Source organism: Anguilla rostrata, chromosome 7 (assembly GCF_018555375.3).
Source record: "Anguilla rostrata isolate EN2019 chromosome 7, ASM1855537v3, whole genome shotgun sequence".
Taxonomy (NCBI): domain Eukaryota; kingdom Metazoa; phylum Chordata; class Actinopteri; order Anguilliformes; family Anguillidae; genus Anguilla; species Anguilla rostrata.
The window spans coordinates 44,899,993-44,925,457 of NC_057939.1; the positions used below are offsets into that span (position 1 = coordinate 44,899,993).

Genomic DNA, 25,465 nt, shown 5'->3' on the forward strand with positions numbered 1-25,465 from the left:
TGGCGGCTTTTTTTCATGCGCGCTTAATAAAGATCTAGCATTTGAAGTGCATTCAGAAAATAGCAATGGCGGAGCGCGCGGCGTGCTGGAATGGGTTAAATTATATATTCACTAGTTGGAAGGGAGAGGGGGGAGAAAAAAAATGTTCTTTTTTTAGTTTTCTTTTCCAGCGTGGACTAGCGGTACCACGTGACCGAGCTGTGTGCCCGCCAGCCTCTTTCTTGTTGATCCTCAGGAGACCATCTGTGCTGGGGGCATTGATTAGAGTGTGTCTGCTGGGATTACATCTTTTCTGTTGCCATGCCAACTAATCAGCTGATTTCGGTTGCCACGGCAACAAAATGTCAGAGCTCAGAGTACCATAACATGAATTCAGCAAAAAAAAAAAAAAAAAAGCAAATGTTTTCTTAATTGGCAACTCTTTTGATTTAAGAATCTTTGTCGTGTAAATTAACCCAGTTTGCAAAGATTGTTTTTTTGTTTTGTTTTGGTTTTTTTTTTTTTGGGGGGGTTTGGGTATGAGGAGAGAAAGGAACAAGGATTGTGCAGAATATAGAGATGGTGTATTTTTGTTGGAATACAAGCATATTTTTTCTTTTCATTTCTTTTTTTTTCATTTCTTTTGCTCTATTGTAAAGGAACTACTCACACACACTGTGTTTCGCTCCTTTACCTTGAATGTATTGTGCGTTTACTAATCAAACGCAAGCAGCATCTTTGAAGCGGTATGAGAATGACGCTCTGTGATGGAAATCGTTTGTAAGAGGGAATTAATGCTGAATTATGCTGGGTCTGAAAACACGACAGATAATCTGAAATGGCCGTTGTGTTTTCATGTGACTAAGGCGTAAGGAATGACAGCTTTAAATACCACTAAGTAAAGGCTGGTATGAGTTTATCTCCCGCGTCACTTTTAATTTGGATCCGTTCCTTTTAATCTCAATTCAAATTAAACACACGCTTCTGTAATATAAACAAAGCAACTCCAGACCTACATTATGGGCTTCCTCGGGAAAATCTCAGAAATGGTGCTTCCCTTTCATCTCTCATTTATCTGTTGCAACACGTGTTGGCAAAGCTTCTCATGGAAGTCTGATTGCAGTGCACAGTTCAAGCTATAGATCAGAGTGGTGCATTGATGCCATTCTATGAAAATAATCATCAAAATCCTCTTCTGTTCATTAGCAGGTGCTTTAAATTGATGTAAGTGAAAATTTTTGGGAGAAATCCATGTGTAATATAATGTAGGAAATAATAATTGCTGTGAATTCTCTGTTTTGACCGACGAAGACCTTATGTCATATTTTTTCAGCTGTAATCTGATATTTTAATTTGTCCTTTGTTTGCACTGTAGTGCAAATACGTTTATGAATGAAGGTGGTAAAAGGGCACCTGGGGTGGTTTTCTAAAAATGATGAGTTGTTTATACAACACTTATCATTTAACATACTTAATATAATATGTCTGCTGTAAGTGGCTCTTTATTTGTATTGTTGGCTGCAGGGAAAGAGAATTGGCCGGATGCTCCATAAAAGCACGTAACATAAAGTGGTACCGGGCTGGAATGGCCAACCAGCCACTTTTCCTGGGTTTCATTTTTTTCCACAGCACCGCTCCACGTGACTTTAAAAGCCAAGGACGTCCAATACAAAGATCAACTACCTGTTTTATCTTCTTTTCCCGAAGGTCTGCACGGAGGGCCGGCTGATCCTGGAGTTTGCCTTCGATGACCTCATGAGGATCAAGACGTGGCATTTTACGATCAGGCAGTACCGAGAGCTGATCCCACGCAGCATATTAGCCATGCACGTAAGTTAGCATTTTCCTTTGCGTTTTATTTCCTTCTCGACAGTGTAAGGTATTGAACAGCTCTGTGTAATCTCTGGCTTGTTAATATTGCAATAATAACAGTCTGCTTCTTAATTCATTGACTTCAATACTCTACTCTGTAAAAATATATATATATATATATATATATATATATATATTGAATTTTAAAAAATTGTCAGGAATTTGTCAGGAAATGACTAAATCTGACTAGACTTTACTTAACTGCAAATACAAAGTGTCCGAACCTCACATTAAGCCAAAACAACAGATTTGAGCATGAAAAATATTTTTTAATACATGGATTTCAATTTTTTTATATTGCTAATTTCCAATATTGCCAATATGTTCTGATGAATTGGTACCAATATATTTCTTAATTGTTTTGTTACTGTTGAATTTTGTTTCCAGAGATCAGTATTCTGAAGTAATATATTAAAAATGAAATAATCACATGAATTATTGTTATTGCCAGGATTTAGTTTTCTGTTTCCAAATACCCATGTTCAGGGTAAAGAAGTACCCCTTGTCTGATCTTAATAATTTCCAAATATGATAAATATGGTGTAATTTATGGAACATCCAAATCTTATTGTCATATTTAATCTAGATAATTTTTATAAAGTCATTCTACAAAGTTTCTGAACGGTTTTATATAATTATATTTTTAAAAAATGTATTACAGTGTCTATAACAGGACATTTACAATTGAATTATAATTTTACTACCATTCCATGTCAATATTTCAGATCATGGAAATATGGTTAACATTTTATGAAGTGCACTGTTAAATCAGCTCTGATAGATGTATGTTTTACTCTGATAGAGTACATTTGATACTTTTATTAACTGTTTTTTGGTTGAAATAACGCAGAACATTTTATTGTGTGAGCTTGCCCTTTGCTTGCCAGAATACATTATGCCTTCCAGTGTGTCTGTCAAACAGCAAACCTTCCTGTATTGGTTATGATATGATTTATCTATAGGAAACAGTACATATAATTGTTGTTGCTTTTGCCAGTGTTGACAGTATCGCAGCAGTTTGTGTATGGGCAGAACATTTGATTATTAAAATGTTCTACTGAAAGATAAATGGGAAATAACAACAGATTTGTATGTTTTTGTTCTGTTATTTGGGTGTTTGTTTTTTGGCCATAGCTCCTGACGTTGAGCAAACATTTAGCTATCCAGGGCCACCACCTGGAGTCCTTACTCTGATGCCAGATATTTAAATCTAAATCCAGGCTCCAGACTACATAGCAGCAAACAAAGACAAGACAAACACAGTTTAGTGACAAACAGGAAGGATAACACACGATCAGTGTGTATTTGTTACATTTGCTCACTGTATCCAGTCCTGTTCATTTATTCTGTGTTGGCCATGAACTCATGGTGTATATAAACTTGACTAAGTGCCTGAAGCAGCAGGCCAATGGCCAAGTCATTTATCGCTGATAGTTCCCTTCTGTTGCAAAGCACGGTAAATTACGTTCTGGTGAATTCCTGTCTACTTTATGACATTGGGTGAAAGAATTCACAAGGACAAAAAAAAGTGTCATTAATATCATAGCCTAGTGCCAAACCAGAGTTACTATAAAGCATTACGTTTGTAGTATTGTTAGCTAGAATTACCGCTGGAGTGGGAAAGGTGTTATATTCAAATTGGATTAGCTATGTTTGCAGATTTATGCTCATAATTTTGCAAAGGGATTTAGCTGTATGGATAGTCAGCTTGCTATCTAATGTTACTTCGCTAAGCAGCTACAAAAAAATACCTTGCAAGCTAACATGATCCACTAGCCGATAGGTATGAGTAATGGATGAATTACTCGTCAGATACATGACTACTTGATTTTTTTTTTCTCACAAAGGCTATGCAGTTACAACCTGTGTGTTGGAACTTCACTCTATTTATTCATTTAACATATTTTTTTAAATAGACACATTAAAATAGAGGATATTTTTTCATCTAATTTTAACACAATAGAACAAATATATATTTTGAATCGCATGTTTTGGTTACATGCAATTATGCTTTTTGTTGGTAAGTTGTTGTATAAGTGGGATAATGATAAGTTTACACAGTTTAAATGCCCAGAGATTGCAGAGATGGATTTACTACATCCTCATCAGGCATTCAAACTGCGAAACGCCAAAACTCTGCATGTCTGGTGAGGCTGATGCAATTGGCAGATCATGGGATTTGGACGGGGGGGAAGAGAGATTCTGTCATTGCTAGCATTGCTATGTTAATTTACAATTTTTCTAGCTACTTCCTCTGGTATTATATTGCCGAACTTCACTGTATGCTAGACCTTGAGGTCATGCAATTGGTGAGTGAGTTGGAGTAGAAACACAACTGTTTTCACCCAGTAATGCATCTCCAGTGCATTTTGTCATATTTCTGTCATTATATTACAGCATGATTAAAAACATGTATTTTTCTCTGTGTATGCCTCCCTATATTTGAAGTGATTATTGTGATGTGATATATTTATGATTTGTATTTCTTTCCTGCACCTAATGACGTTACCTTGTGGAAGATCATATGGGAAAAGGGAAATTGATTATGAGCTATTCACCTGATTCCCAGTGGGGGTTTTTTTTTTCCTAATCCCAGCCTTCTGAAGAATATATTTTAGGAGCTAGAGATGGAGATGCCCAGCGCATGATCTGTAGAAGTAGCTCCTTTTGATCATAGCTTTATTTAATGAAGTGGGAGAAACCCCGGCCCTGAAGATAAACCCAGTGTTCCATCGCGATCGTGGGACCGAATCCGTACGCTGCGTTTAATTGGTCCGCGGAATTCACTTAATGAATGCTACTCAGAAATGCACTTTTAATCAAAGTCTGAATGTTTCAAATTCAAAATCACCTTTGAAGGATGTTTTGATTATTGAAAGTGTCCTTTGTCCTGCAAAATGTTAATGTGAGATAGAGTCCCATCTATCACTGGGCAGCTGTGTATAATGGGTAAGGAGCTGGTCTTGCAACCTGAAGGTCACAGGTAGGACACTGCCGTTGTACCCTTGAGCGAGGTACTTAACCTGCATTGCTTCAGTATATATCCTGCTGTATGAATGGATGCAATGTAAATGCTATGTAAAAAGTTGCATAAGAGCATCTGCCAAATGCCTGTGTTGTGATGTAAGTTTTGAATGAAGTCTTCTCATAGATTACTTTCTGTATATTCTGTATGATGCACCTTTGCAGTGATTTCATTGTCCCCTGTATGAGAAAGATGTTCTTATATCACTTTCAAACATATATCCTGTCTCTTCAAGGTCACAGCCATTTTGTGTTTGCATTTTCATGAAGCTGATAAAAATGCATCATTATGCTATTACTGGATATTTATACCGTGGATTCACACATGGTATTCACCCTAAAGGTTCGCCCTAATACAAGCACTTAGCTGCAGCACCTTTATGCCTTTTTGCTGGCACTTTGACTCCCAACAACGTGGTCGTCTGACCTAAACGTTGCGTTTGAAAAAGGGACCGACCAGCCATCCATTTGGTCTGTAGCACCAGAGGAGAACAGTGTACAAGGAGCAGTTCTCACCTGAATCAGAAATACTAGGTGTTTTTTTTTTGCATGCTCAACACAGATGGACTCTGCGTATCATGCTTGAATTCCGCTTTGTGCGAAAGTAACAAAACGGCTACGCGTCGGCTTGCTTTACCACCGCCGTGTAGCTTTTGTTATGTGTTATTTCATCTTGCTGAACCGTTTAAGTGTTTCGTTCATTAAAGGTCTTGCGTTAGAGTGCACGAATGTGCCACAGTCAGAGTCGCTGTCGGTTCCTTCTGTTTGCGCCCTTTGTGTGTTCAGAAATAAAAAGAAACCCTCTGTGTGTGATGTATTTTGGCATTCGGATGTGGGCAGTATCAATATTCCTGTAAGGTCAAGGTAAGGCCCGCATAGTTGCGCTGTGAATAAATGGTATTATGAACACATTCATTGTGCCAGAGACGTTGTCTCTGTTTGAAAGCACGCCTCTACATCTCTGCCGAGCAGTTCCGCGTTGGATGAAGGCCTTGTCAGATTTCGTTATGAAGGCTGCGGTTCGAGTAGACAAAACTAGTACACAATTATTTAGGCTGATGGCACAATCACAGTTATTAGCCTGGCTTGAGCCACTGGAAATATTTTTTAAAACTTCTGCTATCCGTCATACCTCCGTGAGACCTGTTCTAGAAAATGTAGCATTACACGCAACAGTTTTTTAGTGATTTTTTTTATCAATAATGTTTGTATAAAATGAAGCATAGTGCACCTCAGTGTTTTAAGGTTTTAGCAGTCATCATTTTACTCGGCGAATATGAGGCTAAATCCACAGTGGTGTGAATGTTAGACGTTCTCAAGTTGTGTACATGTTATTTATTATTTCTAATTTTATCTCCCTATTAATTATCGCACAAGGTGCTCTCCTACAGAGCCTGATTGCTTAAATTTGCTCAGTTAGATGTTTTGCTTTCTGCTTATTTGTGGCAATGGAAGAAATCTAATGAGCATTTAATTTCGTATCACAAGATTACCATTCTATTTTGGACTGATTTATTTTCAAAATAAATAGCATTAGTATAGTATCTTACGGTCGTTTATTCCACAAATTAACAACATCAGTTTCTTATAGCAGAAAGAAAAATGACAAAGTTTTGAAAATGGTAAATGAAAATAAACTTGGTTTGGGATTCCTGGAAGTAATCAGGGCCAAGGTCTGTAGATACTACCAGGTATGGCTGCACTCCTGACACCATATTCAGTCAGGGAGAGAGGGATGGCTGGGGGCAGCCCGTGGGCTTCACGGAGTCAAACCTGCCCCCCAGACGTCACACTTAATTCAATCAGCGGCCCTTGGAGACATGGCTGCTTTTCAGGGGTTAGAGTGTGATTGTGGAACCTGCCTGAGGCTGCGGTCCAGGGGTCAAAACACCCCCCCACGCCCCCCCCCCCCTCCCCCCCTGACTCTGTGGGGAGGCCAGAAACTTGTGATGTTTACCACTCCACGTTCGTCGAAGCACCTGGTCTTTGTTTTCATTCCGGGAAAGGTTTGCAGCGAACTGAAAGTAATGGAGAGCTAATGGAAGCTTTGTCTTCTGTTCCTCATCGTGCTTGCCCCATAACTTCTGCAGGTTTCATTCGTAGGCCATCCCTGTTTGCAGGCTGGCTCATTTAAAGATGTTGGGAAAAATACTCTATTGTACTGTAACGTGCGTAAGTATTGGCAGAGCTGTTTGGGGTTCGGTTTTGCAGCCAAATTGCATTAAAGCATCTAATTTGCCGAACACAAGAGTCAGCCTCTCGCACTCAAAATATGTGAAGTCTTATTTGCTGCCTATTTTGGGAATGCCATTTAATGCACACAGATAACACTGAATGTTTGTCTTGGACCTTCTCTGAGCTGTTGTTGTAACGGTAATAACATGTTGGTAGAAGAAAATGAAGAAAATTGCCTTTTTAGACAGAGAAATGGAAGGTGTGCATTTACCTGTTGCCACAGAGCAGTAGTAATACCCAAAACCATTGTTAGCTCACCGGATAACATTACAGTGATGACTTAGACTGTGAAATAACTACTAACAAGGAAGTTGGCTATATAGTTACTTGAGAAATCTATGTTATATGGACAGCTGTGAATCATTAATGTTCTGTACAAACTGACGTGTCCCATGTAGCTCTGTCAGCCAGAACCTTGTTTCTGTCTTTGACTATGCTTGCGCTACAGTTTTAAATCAGTTCATATGCACACGGTAGACGCATTTTAGCTACTCCCGAAGGCAACAGCCTACTTATAGCCAAATCTGTTCGCGGGCCAATGTGACTCTACCCTTCTTTTTCACTCCCCCGCCAACACACACACACACACACACACACAAAATATGCAAGCCCGGCTGAGGTGTTTCTGTTCCGCGGTATGATTCGGTACGCTTCCACGAAGAACGCCTGAGGCTCTGAACGTGAGCGCGCTCCGTGCGTTCTCCTATGCCCGTAATCTGTCGAGCATTTCCTGTGGAGCGAATGTTTTTTTTCCCCCGCGCCGACGTCATCGATGTCGACTTTGATTGGCCGAGGAGAAGTTTTATGGGACGAGGCAACGGCACTTTGACCGTTTCAACTCTGCTCTCGTTCCCCCCGACAAATATTTTCGCTTTAAGACGAGATGCAGCTGCCTTAAAACACCAACATGTTTTCATTTGCTGTCTTTAAAAAAAAAAAAAAAAAAAAAAATTTTTTCCTTTAAAGTGTTTTCATTCTGATGGATGAGATCTACTCAATCTAATCTGCTCATCATGCTAATGCAATGTATATATTTTGTCTTTTAGCACATCATTGCTAGTACATTACTGCAGCCACCAAACCCACAAAGTGTTGTGTAAGAAATGAAAAAAGGAAAAACATCTCCAGGGACCAAGCCTGTTGCTTTGTTGAATGGATGCCTAGATTTGAATGTAGTCCTGCAATGCCATACCATTTGCATGGGGAAAAAAATTAGCATTTCCAAGGGGGGACAGTTATTTGGCTTTATATTGTTCTTAAGTTACCTATATTGATTTTGGGAAAATTCCAATGTCCGGAGATAACATAGAAAATAAAAATACCCTTATAATCACTTCGTTTATCACTTTTTTTGTTAAAACACTTTATTGTCCAGGCCTGGCCAGATCAGTGATTGCTATGTATAGAAACATTTTATTTCCATTTGTTTTTGCATTAAGCAGTCACTCCTTCTATGAGCTATTAAATGTTGCAATTCTCGGCACTGTCAGTTCTGTTAACATCGCGTAATTGTTGCAAAACACTACACTTTACTTGAAGACATTTAATGACCCAGAGGCTTCAGTTTTGCCATCTCCTTGTAAAAAAAAAAAGACAATGTTATTAGTTAGGGAGAACCACTCGGTCAGTCATGACTACTTGTTTTTTGTTAACATGTTTTGTTTTATCGTTTGTCGTGTTAAAATATCTTTCAAAATGGCAGGGGCGAACCGAGGACGAGTCGGCAAAAAAATGTGGGTCGTCCCACGGTCACAGCGTGGGCGATGTGTTACCTCTGGAGGTGAGATCAGCGGAGGTCCGGGTCTCAGACGTCTCGATTCTGCTCCCCACAGGCGCAAGACTCGCAGGTCCTGGAGCAGCTGTCGAAAAACATCACCCGGATGGGCCTGACGAACTTCACCCTCAACTACCTCAGGGTGAGACTCCCTTCTGCGCTCACCCGATTCAAGTGTTTCAGATCACCTAAGTCGCTATACTGATTACATTTACATGTAGCCTTATAAACCATTTATTAGTCTGAATGGACCAAGAACTCTTTTGAACCACAACACTGATACGTAAGCGCCTCTGTCAGAATTTGGTAACTCGAACAGTCCTTTCCCAAATTAAATTTCATTCTTGATGACCTGTTTGACAGGAGAATAGTAGGCAGGTAAACACTGTTAAGTACTTCATTTTGAATGTCTGTGTGACTAGTTAAGACTAGGTGACAGGGGCAGAGATTTGTACGTAGTCAAACACCTCAATGACTGTGAAGTCCTTACCAGTCATTTGATTTAAATGACATTCAAAACAATTAAGGAATCTGGGTTCTGCAGGACTATCAACAAGATTAACCACCTCTGGAAAGTGCAAAAAAATAAAAATAATAATAAAAACTAAAAAGCAAAAAAGCCAGAAAGGCACAAATGGATTTAATTCAGCTAGCTGTCCATGGATGCAGTGAATGGGAGAGAGGGACTGCCCTATTCCAGTCAAAATGGTTTTATGCAGATTCTGTGTTTCGATGTGTAAACAGGCATCTTAAATTATGCACCGAATTTAGTGGTCATATAAACAATTTATTTGGAATGGCCAAATATTCAGCATGTTAATGTGGTCCCTGAGTATACTTTTGCACCCATCCCTTCAGTCCCTGCAGAACACGTTTTAGTTAGCCCCTCTCCTCCCATAGCTAATTGAGGGGGAGCTGTGCATCTGGATGACTCATCCATTACAGGACGAGGTGGATTCTGTGCTATGTACTTTTATAAACAGCAAGCATGGGAGAATTGAACCCAATGGAAGAGTCCGGGACTTTCCAAGCACACACCAAGGAGACGACCCTTACAAGGGTTTTAGATAAATGCTTTGTGCCTCCGACTACCCGCTCCCCCTCCCCCCCCCCATATTTATGTTTTTCCGGCAACCGCTCTAGGCGCCCTTTAATTTAAGAAGCCTGAGGCAACTAGCCATTAATTTAGCAATGTGTGACCAGAAAGTGACCTGAGCGTTTATGGCGAACGGTGTCCGTGGTGAGAGCGGGGGGGGCATAGCGCGTTGTGTGTGTTTGATGCCGGGCCTCCCCCCCCCTCCCTCCCTCGCGCCGCGGACATACAGCTCGAGAGGCCCCCCTTGCATCGGAATACATTATTCCCAGCTTTGTTTGTTCGAGTCATTCCGGCTTGAGTGACAGCCGGGAATTCCAACCCGAGGAACAAGGGAGAGAAAAACTAATTGGAGATGGAAAATTAGCATAACATTAATGAATGTTCCCTGTGGAGATGCATTATTTTTTTTTTCTCGTGCCGTGCTGAGAAAGTGGCGAGCCGTTATCGAATAAGAGACGGGCTAAAGGTAAACGTTCTAGCACGAGATGTCCTGCGGAACTGTTACCATGGTAATTCCTGATATCCTGTCATTACGCAGGTATCGAATAGCAAACAATAATAAGCTTTTTTCCTATTTTAGAAAGCAACATAATGATATAATAAATGTGTTCCACTGTTCAGTTGTTTTGAGGGGCTTAATCAAACTGATTAAATCCCCAGACCTGACTGGATCTGGATCTATTGGAAACAGTGGCAGATCGGGGGGGAGATGCCATTGTGTAAAAATTTGAATTATAGTTTTGGTTCTTGTGAAATATGATCTATTTACCATAACTATTTTTGTAAAATATGAAGATCCAGGAAACTGGATTCCAATTGTGAATGACAATTGATTGTCTTCTTAATATTTCTTTCAAGTTCTTAACCTAGTTCTAACCATTAAATTTTAAACACTATTAGATTATTGTGACCTGTTCAGCAGACAAGGACTGGGTGGGTGTGTATCCTGCGCTCATTAACATTCATATCCGTAAGACACGTCATATGTAAACCATAAGTCATCGCTAGCTAGGTTAGAGCCTGTTAAATCAGACAACCTTGTAGTTACCTTACACTACCAGACAAAACAAACAAAGTAAACTAGGCTTTACCATTGTATAGGTCAACCTGAGGATCATTTGATCGTTGTAACACTGAGCTACTGTACACTAACATTAGGCTCTATAGCAGTCTCAAACTCCCGACATTACAGTCAAATAAAGTCTTTGATTCCACGCGTCTAAGCTTGCAAGCTATTTAATTGTCACTAGCTAACAGTGGGCCTACTTGCCGACCCACCACATTCTGGGCACAGGCGAAAATGGGCGCTGCAAATACTAACTGTAGTGGTTATTGTAATATTGCAGTGCCTGGGGGCTCCAGAAATAAAACACATTAATTCTATGTCCCTTCATTTTTGGGAAAAAGAAAAAAAGCGTATTGCTTACTCCACATCCAGAGCAGGGGCAATGCTTGGGCATTTCCGGGTAGGACGGAGTGTGGTACAGTGGGTAAGGAACTGGGCTTGTAACCGAAAGGTCGCAGGTTCGATTCCCGGGTAAGGACACTGCCGTTGTACCCTTGAGCAAGGTACTTAACCTGCATTGCTTCAGTATATATCCAGCTGTATAAATGGATACAATGTAAAGTGCTATGTAAAAAAGTTGTGTAAGTCGCTCTGGATAAGAGCGTCTGCTAAATGCCTGTAATGTAATGTAATGTAAAATTTCAACTTGGCTTGTCTTACCTGCACAAAAGTGGCAAGAGCATCATTTACATATTACATGTAAGAAGGATTTCACTGGTTTTTGTTACGTAACTAAGACCAAGTTAACCCCACCCACTGAAAACCTGGCGTTTAGCTTAGGGGGGGAAGCAAGCCAATTTCACCACAGGCTTTTATTTATTTTATTTTTTTGCAAGAAATATTTTAAAATATTTATCAGCAGTTGGTGAATACAAAAAAGTATTAAAACAACACATCGGCAAAGAATTCACAGATTCCAGTTTCCTGGACCTTTAAACATAGGAATATAGGTGTACTGTTTTTACAATGGTATTAATTACAGTATAATACTGCATATGAGACCCTGCTGAGGCAGTTGAATGCATGGCATACATTCAAACTGTCCACTAATTGCATACAATAGAAAATAAGCATGGGAGTCAAAGTAGTTTAAAACATAGAATGCATAATTTTTCAGTTCAGTAAAACATGTTGGAAAATATGTAAAAGTTGCGTCATACATAAATCGTAAAAATATGATTTCATAAGTTAACATAACTCACACACACACACACAAACAAATCGTACGCAACACACACACACACACACACAAAAGCATTAGCCCATCTGTGTTTAAAAATAAAAAACTTTAGGTAGAGAAGATTTCAGTTAATATATGCACATTTATTAAATAACAAACCAAAATAAAGAGTTGGGCTTAGATGTGTGGAGCCAAGTAAACATATTGTGGCGAGAAGGGTCCAGCTGATGGTCAGTAATGTTAACGGAGAAGACCAGGATGAAGAAGGCTAACATCAGACTATTGCTAGACATCACAAATATTTTGTGATGTCTAGCAAAAGCAACCATTGTAAAACTGCACCACAACTACAGGAAGAACTCTAGAGTGCAACTAGAGAGAAACCAGTTTCCCTGACTACAGTGAAACAGCGACTGTGATCTGCTGGCCTAAAAGGGTGCGTATCTGCATAAAAGCCCTTGCTATGTGCTGCTAACGTGAAGAAAAGACTCCAGTGGGCCAAGCACCATCGACACTGGACCAAGAAAGATTGGAAAAGGCTCTCTCGCAGATGGAGTACAGAGCCAAATAAATAAAAAAATGTTTTGTCCCAAACATTTTGGAGCTCACTGCATATGAAAAAGGATTGGCACATTGCTAGATGTCAGTTATAGGAAAGATGATTAACAAATGATTAATCTCAAAACGATACACTTATTGAGTAATGTTCTAGCCAGAGCAGTTCCTGAGGAATCAAATTAATTTACTTGGCTTAGCTTAAAGCTCTGCGTTGAGTTGAGGCTGCAGGTTGGCTGTCTCGGAAGAGTAGAGCAAAAAGTCACCTCCAAAGAGATTTAACATAACCGTAAAAAAAAAAGATCCCATGCCATCTGCTTTGAAAACAAGGACACACATTATATCAAAACGTGTCAGTCTTTTACCGTTTGAAAGGGGGATTTTGCGTTTTTTAAAAATGCCTGTGATCTATTATAAAGTTCCCAGAACATTTTTAACCTTGTCTCTGTCAAACCCACATGTTCACTCTGAAGAATTGCTGTCACAGACAAATCTTCATTATGGAGTCGGCAATGGAGTCCCAAAGGAGCCTTTCTTCCTTCTTCGGTACACAGAAACGTATTCAATGAGCTTTGTGTGAGTCGGGTTCTGTTATAAATTCCCGCCCTTTCATCTCATTCGCTGCCTTTAAAGCTGTCAAACTTGAAGGGGGCATTTGTGTATCGCAGACATAAATCGAGTTTCTTCCAACTTCCAACCAAAAATATAACATGGCCTTTAATAATAATACATCTTAAGCAACAGGAAGCAGAACTACGTATCCACTGCGATTACGGTTTGCTGGATTTTAATAAAGCAGTTCAGTGCATAGTGAATATGATTAGAAATGTATAGTAACTGGATCATACAGTTTACGGCAGTGTTTGTGGGGTATTATGTTCATTTTCTTGCCAGTTCCAAAACATATGTAGCATTTTTTACTGTGCCTGTGTGCTGTTAGCTGAATTATTAGTTTGCTTGTGCGATCCTGAAAACATGCAGAGCTGTTATTGCTTTATGTGAGTATTATGGATTGAAGAGTTGCAAATAGTTTTCACAAGGTACAGCTATGTAAGAAAACCTTTTTCATAATCTCACAGAATTTAAACCAGGTCAGAGTTTGTTGCTTAGGTGAATTTTTCCCATGTATAGTATTTAATTTAGTGACATTCTAAAACAATTTTTTTTGGATATTTGGATATTTTTTATATTTATTGCTACAATTATATTTGAATGTAATTTCGGAAATCATTCTTATTACAGTTAATGTGAAGAAATATTAATAAAATTAATAAGATCAGCTGTGATGAATATTTTAAAACCAAAGCCACACCACCATGTCCTGATGTCTTAGTCATTCGACTATCCGAGTCTCTAACTTTTAACTGACTGCTTTTGTTATGAACAGGGCTATTGTAGGTATTATGTAGAGCTAACATTATTCATTCATATCATAAAATACATAGCGCTATTACACCACAAAAAGAGGCAAGACCTGGACTAGTTTTCAAGGTTCATACTCAAATAAAGTGAACAAAAATAGGCATTATATTTATCCCTGAGTAAAGTAACCATGACGTGGAGAACCGAGAGCCTGATATAGCTTATGCATTACTTTACACGTTGCCAAGGTGGTTAAAGAACATAATGAACATAACAGGATGGAGTCTACAGGCTGTCAATGCGAATCTTTATGGAAGGGTTTGAACATGCTGTGTCATGGACTATTGGGTTTTTTCTCATTAGAACACTATCTAAAGGTAATAAGAATGCCAGTAATCTCCTTATCATCTGAGTTTTATACTGGGATTTATAAGTGGGCTGCACAATGAATTGCCTATCAGGGAATCTAAATATTGATTGAGTAATTGATTCTTTGATCGACTGGTCGAGCGTTCAATGTGAACATTAACTGCTTCAGCAGACTGGTCCCTTTTCATACCTTCTAGGCTTGTTGTTATGTGAAGGTGAGCTAATTTCTCTAGCAAAAAAAATGAAATTCAGGGGTTTCTCTCTCAACCTCTCACAGCCTAGATGAGAAGGTCTGAACTTGAAACACCCACCTAGCCTGTCTCCTCCATACACACAGATATTGAGAAAGGCTTTGGCGCATGTGTGTACCAGCCTTATAGCATTGAGCTTTTGGAGACGTCATACAGGGATGAGAAAGCGATGGCTGTTTGGATAGCTTCCCTTCAGTTATTACTCTATAAATACACTTATCCACACTTACATTGTAAGCTTAAGTGCCTCCTTGTCAGACCCAAACAGCACCCAGTTTCTGCGAGAAATTCCTGAAAATGTTAGTTTGTGATTGTAACTTACATTTTGTCACTCCTGGGGGAAAAAATACATGCGCACTTATCGAAAATAGGTTTTTTTTCCAGTGCGATTTTCTGGTCCTAGCGTGGGTGGGTGTCTATTGTGACAGCTGTCGCTCAGTTAACGTGTGCCCTGTCAGGGCCGGCCCTAGGATTTTGGTGGCCCTAAGCAAATCTATTTGACCGGGGGGCGGGGGGCGCTGTTCAATTCTGTCGAGCATGGGTTCGCTTGGTAAAATCCTTCTTACACTTCATTGTTAGGAAATGTTCGGTTGCCATTCCGTTTAAAATTAATACCGCTACTTCCGCGGTAGGGGATGAATAACGTAATTGTGAAAGTAACGTTATTTACCTTAAAAATAGCATTGTGGCCCTAGACGACCGCATAGACCGTGTATGCCACGGGCCGGCCCTGTGCCCAGTGGCAGTGGGCCCGATCATGCCCAGTTGGAGCCTGAGGTCACGTCTCACCCGCGGGTCGAACGGCAACCTCGCCGTGAGGACAGCGCATCCTCCCGGGGCGATCTCGCCATGTGCGCCGGGCGAAATAGGAACCGGACGTTTCCGTTCTGAAGTAAGATTAGCTCAGCGCCCCTATTGTCTTGAGAAATCTGGCAACCTTTTCACCCTCCCCTGCGTTGGAGGTGATTCACCGCGGTTCTAACCGGAGTGGCCAGTTTTAAAACACACCTCTTCCCCCCCTCCCCTGAAATTAGCCTAAGTGAAGTTCGGAAGCCACCCATTCTTTCCTCCTCCACTTATCAGTGACTTGTGGCAGTTTCCTGGCTAGGGGTCAAACAGGCATTTTGGCTGGTACATTATTATTACACCGTATAGCTTTTACATTTATTAAAGCTGCAGGCTTCCTACCATTCATACTAAAAATAGCCCTCGGAGAAAAAAAAGTCCCAGGATTGTTCTTGAGTGTGAGGTTGGTAGATAACACAGAATCTCTGTGTTCCTGCAGGATATGAATCTGTACTTGTTGCAAAATGCAGCCAAACTGCTCATTTTTACCTGTGATTCAATAGAGTGGTATGATCTTTTGCCCATGTCTGTATAATGTCATCTATCGCAGTAAAATCCCCTGCCTGGTCAGGAAAAAGGCGAGGTGGAGCATGGGGTGCACTGTGAACTGTGTGTGTGTGTGTGTGTGTGTGTGTGTGTGCGCATGTATGTGTGTGGGTGTGTGTGTGTGAGAGAGAGAGGGAGAGAGAGAGCAATAAAAGAAAGAGAGAGCGAGAGGGCGCTTGTGGGTGAGTTTGCGGATTGGTTCATACATAATGATAACCATGTGGTCCTATGAATAACGGTATTGTTGTATAATTTGTGGGAGAGAAAGGATCTGGCTCCTTTTGACTGTCGTAGAAGAGGGCTCTTCATTAGAGCTAATTCCATTCCACATATGTAGGATTTCATTATGGGACCTTGTCTGGAAATAGATACTAAAACAGACGGATGTCATCGTTAGTGTCACACTCCACTGTAATAACAGGGGAAAGGCCCAAGCGAAGGCCTCAGAGTGGTGAAGCTCTCTCCTAATAGAATCTTCATATATAAATGCATTGCGAAATCAATTCTTAATGAAATGTATGGGAACTATAAAGCATGCAGTGTTGTGGTTGAATAAATGCATGCTGATGTTTATTTAAAATAAATGTAAATGGTTTATCAACCCAGCGGATGTAATGTGGGAGATCTGTACGTTAAATTAAATACTGTGAGACACACAATATAATTTCTATATATAGATAAACAAAGATAATTGTTATTAAATTAAATAATTGTGGATATTATAGTCATTCATATTGCCCGTCTGAACAAGAAATGTTAAAAATAAGTGTTATGATTTCCTAAGACCGGGGTGTGAGTGAAGCTGGGTTGTGCTCTTTTTTGCGTGTGAATTAGGCGCTCGCTCAGTGTGTCCATCGTGTGCTTTTTTCAGCTGTGCGTCATACTGGAGCCCATGCAGGAGCTCATGTCCCGGCACAAAACCTACAACCTGAGCCCGCGGGACTGCCTCAAAACATGCCTCTTCCAGAAATGGCAGCGGATGGTGGCTCCTCCAGGTATCCCAGAGTCCATTGTGAAACTTGCCTTGCTGTCTGGCTGTCGTTTAGCTCGCGGACAACTGTCTTCTTTGATCAAAGCAGAGTCTAATTCTAATCGAAGCAGATTGCTTAAGAATTTCACTACTAACATGGCATGCTTTCCTAAATTCTTGGTTTGACCCATATTCATATCCTTGTAACAGCCTAACCTAATCTGAACACCCAAGGCCATTGAAATAATAATGTTGGGCATTCAGTAATAGAAGGAATATTTTGTATATAGGGAATTTACGGAGTTTATTTTTGTCTAAATTTAATCCGAATGAGTGGTATCTACTAGCATTTTCTATGTCATTGCTGCTAATCCCATTGTGCTGTGTAAAGTTGTGTATGTCTACAATGCAAGTGAAAATTTATACAGGCAGGACTTACTTTATGTTCCCTGTTGCTATAGATACACCAGTAAGGTGAAACATACAGTAGCCATATAGAATATTTTCCAGATTCTGCTGCAGTGTGGTCTCAGGTTTAAGAAACACTATGTAAGTAAATTATGTGGTTGAAATCACAGTGATGGCATTATGGTTTTGGCCTCAAGGTATAAGGAACTAGGTTGCTAAATCAGTAAGTATGTAGTTTTATGAATGGATATGAAAATTCAGGTCAACCTCATAAGTCAACATTATGAAGTTGTCTGGTCAGAAAAAAACAATCACGATAATAACAATAGAGAAAAATACCAGCTAAACCAGCGGATATAGAAGACATGGGCACACAGACAGACACAACAGTCATTAAGAGTAACAGAATGCACGGCCCAAATTGTCTGAAGTTAGAGAAAGCCGCATTCAAGCTCAGAATATTTCTGTAACGTTGAGAGCATGTCAAGGGCAGTTTTGTTTCTGTTGGCAAGAGAATATTTGGCTGAATTCCATTGGCGGGCATCTATGGTGATCGCCATAATTCAATGAATAAAAATGTCTCCATCTTTCCTTAAAAGGCACAAAGGATGGTACTGTGTTAAGTCAAGCCCCTTAGTGTTCACAAAGTTGAGTGCAGCAGGCATTTGTTTATCAGCTTTGCAAGAGCCAATGTCCATGTATATGAAAAGAAACTTCTGTCTGAGTACATTGAAAAAGAACACTGTAATGCTTACTTTTAATTATTAATATAATATATGTTTCGGACAAAGGTATATTTTTCCTTGATTTTACTCTATGCTCCACAATTTCAGATTTGTAATGAAACCATTTATTTGTGGTATTCAAAATACCCTTTAATAACTGAAGAATTCTCACCATAATGAAGAAAAACCACCAAACACCTGTCCGACGGATCAGAAACACTATTCAGGAGGCAGGCCTGGATGTGTCAGTCACTACCGTCTGTGGAAGATTTCACAAACAGAACTACAGAGACCACACTGCAAGATGCAAACCAGTAGTTAGCTGCAAAAACACAGTGGCCAGGTTACAGTTTGCCAAGAAGTACCAAAAAGAGTTTTGGTAAAAGGTCTTGCAAACAGATGAGCCACAGATTAACTTGTATCAGAGTGATGGCAAGAGCAAATTGTGGAGGCCAAAAGGAACTGCCCAAGATCCAAAGCAGTACAGGCCTGGCAGAGCATCACCAGAGAAGATACTCAGCACCTGGTGATGTCTATGGGTCACAGACTTCAAGCAGGCGCTGTATGCTGACAAAGTAATAAACATGATTACTTTCATTTACATAACATGAATATGTCCCAAACATCATGGTGGGCTGAAATACCGGGGGCTACATAAAAAGTGCTCTAATTTCTGAATTATTTGAGTACATATCTAAAATTGTGAAGCGCAGAGCCAAATCAAGCAAAAATATGCCTTTGAAGCTCACTGTGTGTGTTCATTCATAATGTTAAATATTTGTTATAAAAAACAGATAAAATGCTAAAGGTATTTGTCATCGGTCTGATGCCTGCGTTTTAGCCATATCAAGTTCATCTACTGTGGGTTTCACCGACAGTTTTGTCTTTCCTCCTATTCTTCTCCAAATCTGGAAATGTTTCTGCTTTTGCGAGGAAGGAAGGACAGACCATGTGCTGATAAGCTGAAACAGTCTTATTTTGGAAATCTGGCACGTTTCAAATGCGTCAATAATTTGAGGAAGTACAGGACTTTATCGTTAAGCTTTAAGGTGTGTCTTTAAAGCGGTAGGAAGTAGGAAGCAGGAAGCTATATCAGACTGCAGCCATTAAAGGCAGAGCTTTACTCGGAATTCTCTGTACATCCTCAAACTCGTTCCGTTTGCGTTGTTTTTGTTCACTTCAAAAGTAAAACATCTCCCTTGGTGTGATTAGTAAGAACCTCAAAAATGTGTTTCAGTTTTAAACAACCCTGTAAATGTCACTATCAGCTGGTCGTCTTTTCAATGATCAAAAACTTGTGTTGCTGTTGAGTTGAAAATTAATTTTGTACCATTGGATAACACTCCCATAATTATTTTTCATGAGCGAAAATTGTCACATCTGACAAAGTTAATACACTTAGACTGAGAATCTGTCTAATCAAGAGGACATTATTCATAACTTTGGAAATATACTAAAGTGTTATCTTTCTCCTGCCTTATACAAAATCATTTTTGCTACTGCGTAAATTAATAAAAAAAGTTTGTAAAATAATACTTTATTCAAAGGTGACACATAACACAAATATTGGATTCAAAAACAACATTTTTACTGAATTGTGAATCAAAGTTAAGGAGTCCTGGTCAAAGTTAAATACAGTGTATTTAATCATAACACAGAATTCGACCCTTATTGCCTGAATCCTATTGACAAGCTGTAACCATTAATAGTTTTGCTTGTTACTTAAATATTACTTGCTAAACATGTACTAACTGCATGTCTATTTTATGTCACTAGACAGTTTAGACATTTGATTGGTTGTCATGCAGGTCTTTGTTTGTCTCCATTTTATGGACACCAATTACTTTAATAAATAAAATTCCCTCTGACTCCAATTTCAGCAGGACACCCACAGAACTTCAAAACGGAAATTTTCACTACAAATCACAAAAAAGGTACCCTTCCCGTCTTCTGATCTTCTAACGCACGTATGGTGAGCTGGCGATCGGCAAGTGCTGTCGGCCACCACTGGAATGGCGTGAAATACATTTTTTGGGGGGGGTTTCGTGAATGCTCCGATGGCACAGCGACTCCGACGCATCCACCTCCGCAGCCATCATTGGCTGTGTCCGGGATGTCTCCGTCGCACCTGTCTGGATACCTGTAGGAGGTGGCCGAAGGTCCTGATTGGATTAGTTTTCACTTCCTCACCAACGGGGCCAATCACAGAGTGGGGTCGGACTCCACAATGTATGGAAAAACATTGAGCATCGTTTCCTCCATTTCTTATTGGGAAATAATGCTTAATTATGTGCATGATATGAATTACACAAGTTCCTCCTACTGAAGTATGCTCTTGCACCATTGAGCATTTATGCAAAAACAATGGAAGAATGCTTCTCTCTTACTAGTGCATGCTTGGGGAGATGTTGAAATGCTGTCTGATTTCACCTCTAAATAAAACAAAGCATGACATAGTGACAGCTACAGCGGGATTTCTTTGCTAAAACCTGACTTTAAAACCAATCCCGCTACGGCTGTTGCAGCGCGTTTTCTGTCACCTGAAGAGTGTCCGCGTGTCGTGTCTGCTTTAGGCCCTGCGTCTGCACAGTTTTCCATTCTCTCTCTGCTTCTCTCCGTCTGCCCGCAGAACCGACGAGACAAACGACGACCAAGAGGAGGAAAAGGAAGAACTCGGCCAGCAGCGCGTCCAACAGCAGCATGGGCAACAACGCCAACAGCAAGAAGCGTAGCCCCGCCGGGAACTTCAGCCTCTCCAGCCAGGTACCTGTAAGCATCTCCTCTCTGCTGCTCTAGCCCCTCCCTCCACACACACACACGCGCACACACACACTTAAACACACACACACACACACACACGCACACTTAAACGCACGCACACACACGCATGCACACACACGCATGCATGTACACATGTACACACACACACATACACACACCCACACTCACGCACACACACGCATACATGTACACATGTACACACACACACATGCACGCATGTACAAGCACGCGCCTGCACACTCACACACACTTAAACCCACACACATACTTGCGCACACACACATGCATGAGCACGCACACACGTGTACAAACACTTAAACACACACATGCTTTCACACACACGTACACAAACACACACACACACACACACACACATACACACACGTGTAAAAACAAACACACTCACACTTATTCCATTTGGTTTCCGCATCTTTTCTTCAGGAGTCATATTTCTGTTAGTGGAGTGTTTTGAACTATTCTGCCACTGGAGGTGGGTATCGGTAGTAGGAGATGACTCACTCACACGGAAAGCGTTTGTGTTGACTGGCTCACGCAGCCCCTCGTTTCATGTGAACGAGGCTGCTTTTGATCCAAACCAGCTCCCCGTGGAGACGCGCGCTGCATTGGTGTGAAAGATTAGGGCCATACGGTTTCTACACACCGCGCGAGACTTGCCATTCATCAGGGATACGGCCTTCCGATCTTAAGCAAAGCTCTCATAGTTTCTGTTTACGTGGGGCCATTGTACAGTCACGCCTATGAATGTACCGGCTCTCGAGGCCCGGACAGCTGAACTCCTCATTTCATGTGCTTCAGCTTTTATGCTCCGAATGGCCAGCTTACGCCACTTTTACGTTTCCTTGCTTAATTTAACCACTCAGTCAGATTCAGAAGTAGGGTTGCTGACACCGTTTCATCCCTGCAGACGACGCACCTCTCATGTAACGTCCTACAACCAGGGCTCGCTTCCGGAAGCTTCCGTCCGCGCTCGACGTGGACGTTCCCGCACGCTCGTCCTCAAGAGCAGCGACGGAAGGAGGCTTCTGCGGTTCCGTCCGCCTGTCCGGTTTTCGGAGCGCTGGAGCGAGAGTTGGGTCGAGGCGGTCACTGCTGCCCGTGCGCTGATCTGTTCTGCTGCAGCTGAATATCTCCCAGCCTCTCCCCCTGTCTGTGCGGTCTCTCTCTTCACTGCGGCCTCTTCGTTCTTAAAAGCAGAATTTAGACAATAAAAAAATTCTCTTACTCCTGCATCTGGGAGTAATCTTCCTCCAGAAAATCTGGATAACTACTGAGTAGCTATGACCTGCCCGCGTCTAACGTTCTGTGTTCGTCTTTATCGAAACAGCTTCTCCTTGAATTATTTTGTATATTAGATGCGTGTGGCACCACGTCCGGATTTCAAATTGAGTTCCAAGCCCAAGCATCAGAGTGTACATTCTATAAGCGCAAGGATTTTTCTCTCTCTCTCTCACTCACGTACTCACAGAAACAGCAGGACCATGCCTGCATCGATTACAAATTACAGAAAGGGCGTAGTCTGGTTTTGAAATAGGACTACAGTTTTTCCAGAGACCAGTCTGGTTGCGCGGTTCTTCTCCCACGGTGTGGCAACAGGGCCGTTAGCCGTCGCGTTAGCGTGCGTCTCCGTATGTGACGGGATGGCGCGTTACAGCCCCCCCCCCCCCCACGAGGCTGCCAGACGGCTTCTTGCAGCAGACACGGTTACATACAGAGTACATATGTTGCACTCCCGCTCGCTTTGTCTGAGAAGTTGTACTTTCGCCGCCGAGCGCACGCCTACGTGATCACAATAACAATGCAGGTGTCTCCGCATGGTGTTGACTAAAGAGGAGGGGGCTTCGGTGGGGGTGGGAGGGAGGGGGAGTGAATTCCATCACGTATTCAACAGTGACCTCTATTGGCGGCTGTGGTGAATTGCGCCGTGTGTTCAGAGCTGTGATTACCTCAGGTTGTGCTTCGCTCCTGGACTGGTGAAGACGTTCCATTTAAAAGACACCTTGAGTGGCACTGCTAGAGGGTAAATATTAAGGAAGGAAGGTCTTTGGATATTTAAATAAGTGATAAATGAGACTTCTACCGACAGTTAACTTGATATAGTAGCTGCATGTTCCAGTTGAGCCCTTTGATGCAAACGCATTGTATGCGTATGTTGATTATGATTCATAGGTGAATAGCAGGTTAAACCGCGGACAGTTTTTGATAAGTTAATGAAGGTGATACATTAAAGACCATTATAAAAAAACCGCAGTGTCTATCTCGGCCTGTCGGCGGAAGCCGATCCGGGTATTTGCGATTTCAAAACGAGAGACTGCTGTCGGCGAATGGCCGTGAGAGTGCGTGACATTACATAGCCCGTAAGCCCGCGGACAAATTCGAGATCTCCGGTGCCAGCCTGACGGGGGCACTTGTCAAGTCTGCATTACCCCGCAGGCCGGTCCTAATGAGATGAGTACATAGGAAGCGGTATCAGTTTAATTGTAATTAGCGCTCTCGGTCCTCCCTTCGTATAACGGCAGCTGGAAGGACTGTGTGTTTTCTCTGCAAATTGGCTCCGTGTTTGCTGCACAGAGGTAGGTGACAGGCAGGCTGCAATAACAGATGGCAAATTCAGGGCTTGTTGGCAATCAGCAGGTTTTTGCTAATGACTTAATTAGCTATGCAAATTGTCAAATCAGTGTGTATACTGTTATTTAGTCGAAACCTTACCTAAATTAATTACCATAATTAAGTAGCAGAACGTCAAGTATATTGGCGGCAGCTGGGGGGAACTCTGGCTCGGTAACAGGAAGAGGTTTCTCACTTCCAGGATAAATAAACTTGTCCCGCGCGTGTCCCTGCCGGTGCTGGGGCGCTAGGGGCTGTGGCGGGTGGGGCTCGTGCGCCTCTACACCGAGTCGGCGTAAGCGACAAGCGAAGTATGTTTAGTTTAATCTCTGCCCACCATCCCAAGATGCACTGGGCAACATGAACGAGAACCAGCTCCGGGTGACAGAGCCCGAGATCCAGGCTGTCTTGTGACGCGAACCCGCAGGGCTCCATGACCACCCGGTGCAGCATCGAGCGTTCCCTCGCTATTACTAAAATAGCGAGAACTGATACAGCAAATAAGTACAGCGCAAAACTGCGTTTCCTATGTCAGGGGTGTCCAGTCTTATCCGAAAAGGGCCGGTATGGGTGCAGGTTTTTGTTCTAACCCAGCACTAGTTCACCTGATTCTACTTATCATTGTCTTGATTGAAGACCATCATCAGTTAATTAGTAAATGGTAAATGGACTGCATTTATATAGCGCTTTTATCCAAAGCGCTTTACAATTGATGCCTCTCATTCGCCAGAGCAGTTAGGGATTAGGTGTCTTGCTCAGAGACACTTTGACACGCCCAGGGCGGGGTTTGAACCAGCAACCCTCCGACTGCCAGACAATCGGTCTTACCTCCTGAGCTATGTCGTAGTAGAATCAGGTGTCATAGGGCTGGGGCTGAAACAAAAAACCTGCACCCACACCGGCCCTTTCTGGGTAAGATTGGACACCCCTGTCCTATGGGTGAATAAGGTTCATTCAGCATTTGAGTAACGTACTCATGTCTCTAATAATTAAACGTGTTTTTCGGGCGTGCGTTCACCTGACACCTTCGCACAGCCTTTTTCGAGGGAAATTTCGAGCTGGTTTTTAAAAAGCAGCCGCGCGGCGGTACCTCTCTGGAAAGTTCTGGGCTTTGACCCTCCGCGCTCGGCTGACTCCCCGAACGGCGATCTCGGTGATGGGTATTGATTGAGCGACGGCTACCTCGCGCCGCCGCCCCGGCGTTTCATTCGCGGAGAGCATTCCCGGGTCCTCTCGCGCTCGCTGGGGTTCGCCGGATCGCCGGCAGGGCGCGCCTCACCTCTGCGTTCAGATTCCTTTGTCTCTAGAGAAGAGGGGTCTGGAGGTGGGGCGGGGTCACGCAGAAAAATCTGGAACGCTACAAGAAGCGTCGCAGGACGGCTGACTTTCTCGCCTGAAATAAAGAAAACAACTGACATTAAGTGCTATCGTGGCTAATATATGGTGCACTACAACTGGTTCTGTACTTTAATAGTAACCAATATTGCATCTTGCGTTGTAATCCGGTATTGTTCTCATACAAATCCCAAAATTGATTGGCATGTGTATTTATTTATTTATTTATTTATTTATCGTGAACCATAATATAAGACCAGTGAGATTTCAGGTTAATATTTACCACTTACTTTACTTTTTAAATGTGATTAATCTGTGGGTTCTTTTGGACTACTGTTAATACTTGGCAGTCTGAAAAAATAGGCCTGTTATGAAATTAGTATTTATTTTTATATTTATTTATATTTCAGCCAATGCTACAATTTTTTTTCAGAAACCAATATAAATGCCAGCAGAAATGCCCCTA

The 25,465-nt window shown here is 41.6% G+C and overlaps 1 protein-coding gene across 3 annotated transcripts in view; it reads left to right on the forward strand.

Annotated features, from left to right (window-relative positions):
- Positions 1-25,465, forward strand: part of LOC135259818 (LIM domain-binding protein 2) — a 77,665-nt gene that overhangs the window by 48,162 nt on the left and 4,038 nt on the right. Inside the window, exons 4-8 of one of the 3 annotated variants that reach the window (XM_064344584.1) lie at positions 1,687-1,809; positions 8,943-9,026; positions 17,027-17,150; positions 20,142-20,192; positions 20,888-21,027. In XM_064344584.1, coding sequence (XP_064200654.1) covers positions 1,687-1,809; positions 8,943-9,026; positions 17,027-17,150; positions 20,142-20,192; positions 20,888-21,027 — 522 coding nt within the window. Of the gene's footprint in view, positions 1-1,686; positions 1,810-8,942; positions 9,027-17,026; positions 17,151-20,138; positions 20,193-20,887; positions 21,028-25,465 lie in introns of all 3 variants that reach the window. The other 2 variants (XM_064344583.1, XM_064344585.1) reach the window with 2 other exon arrangements.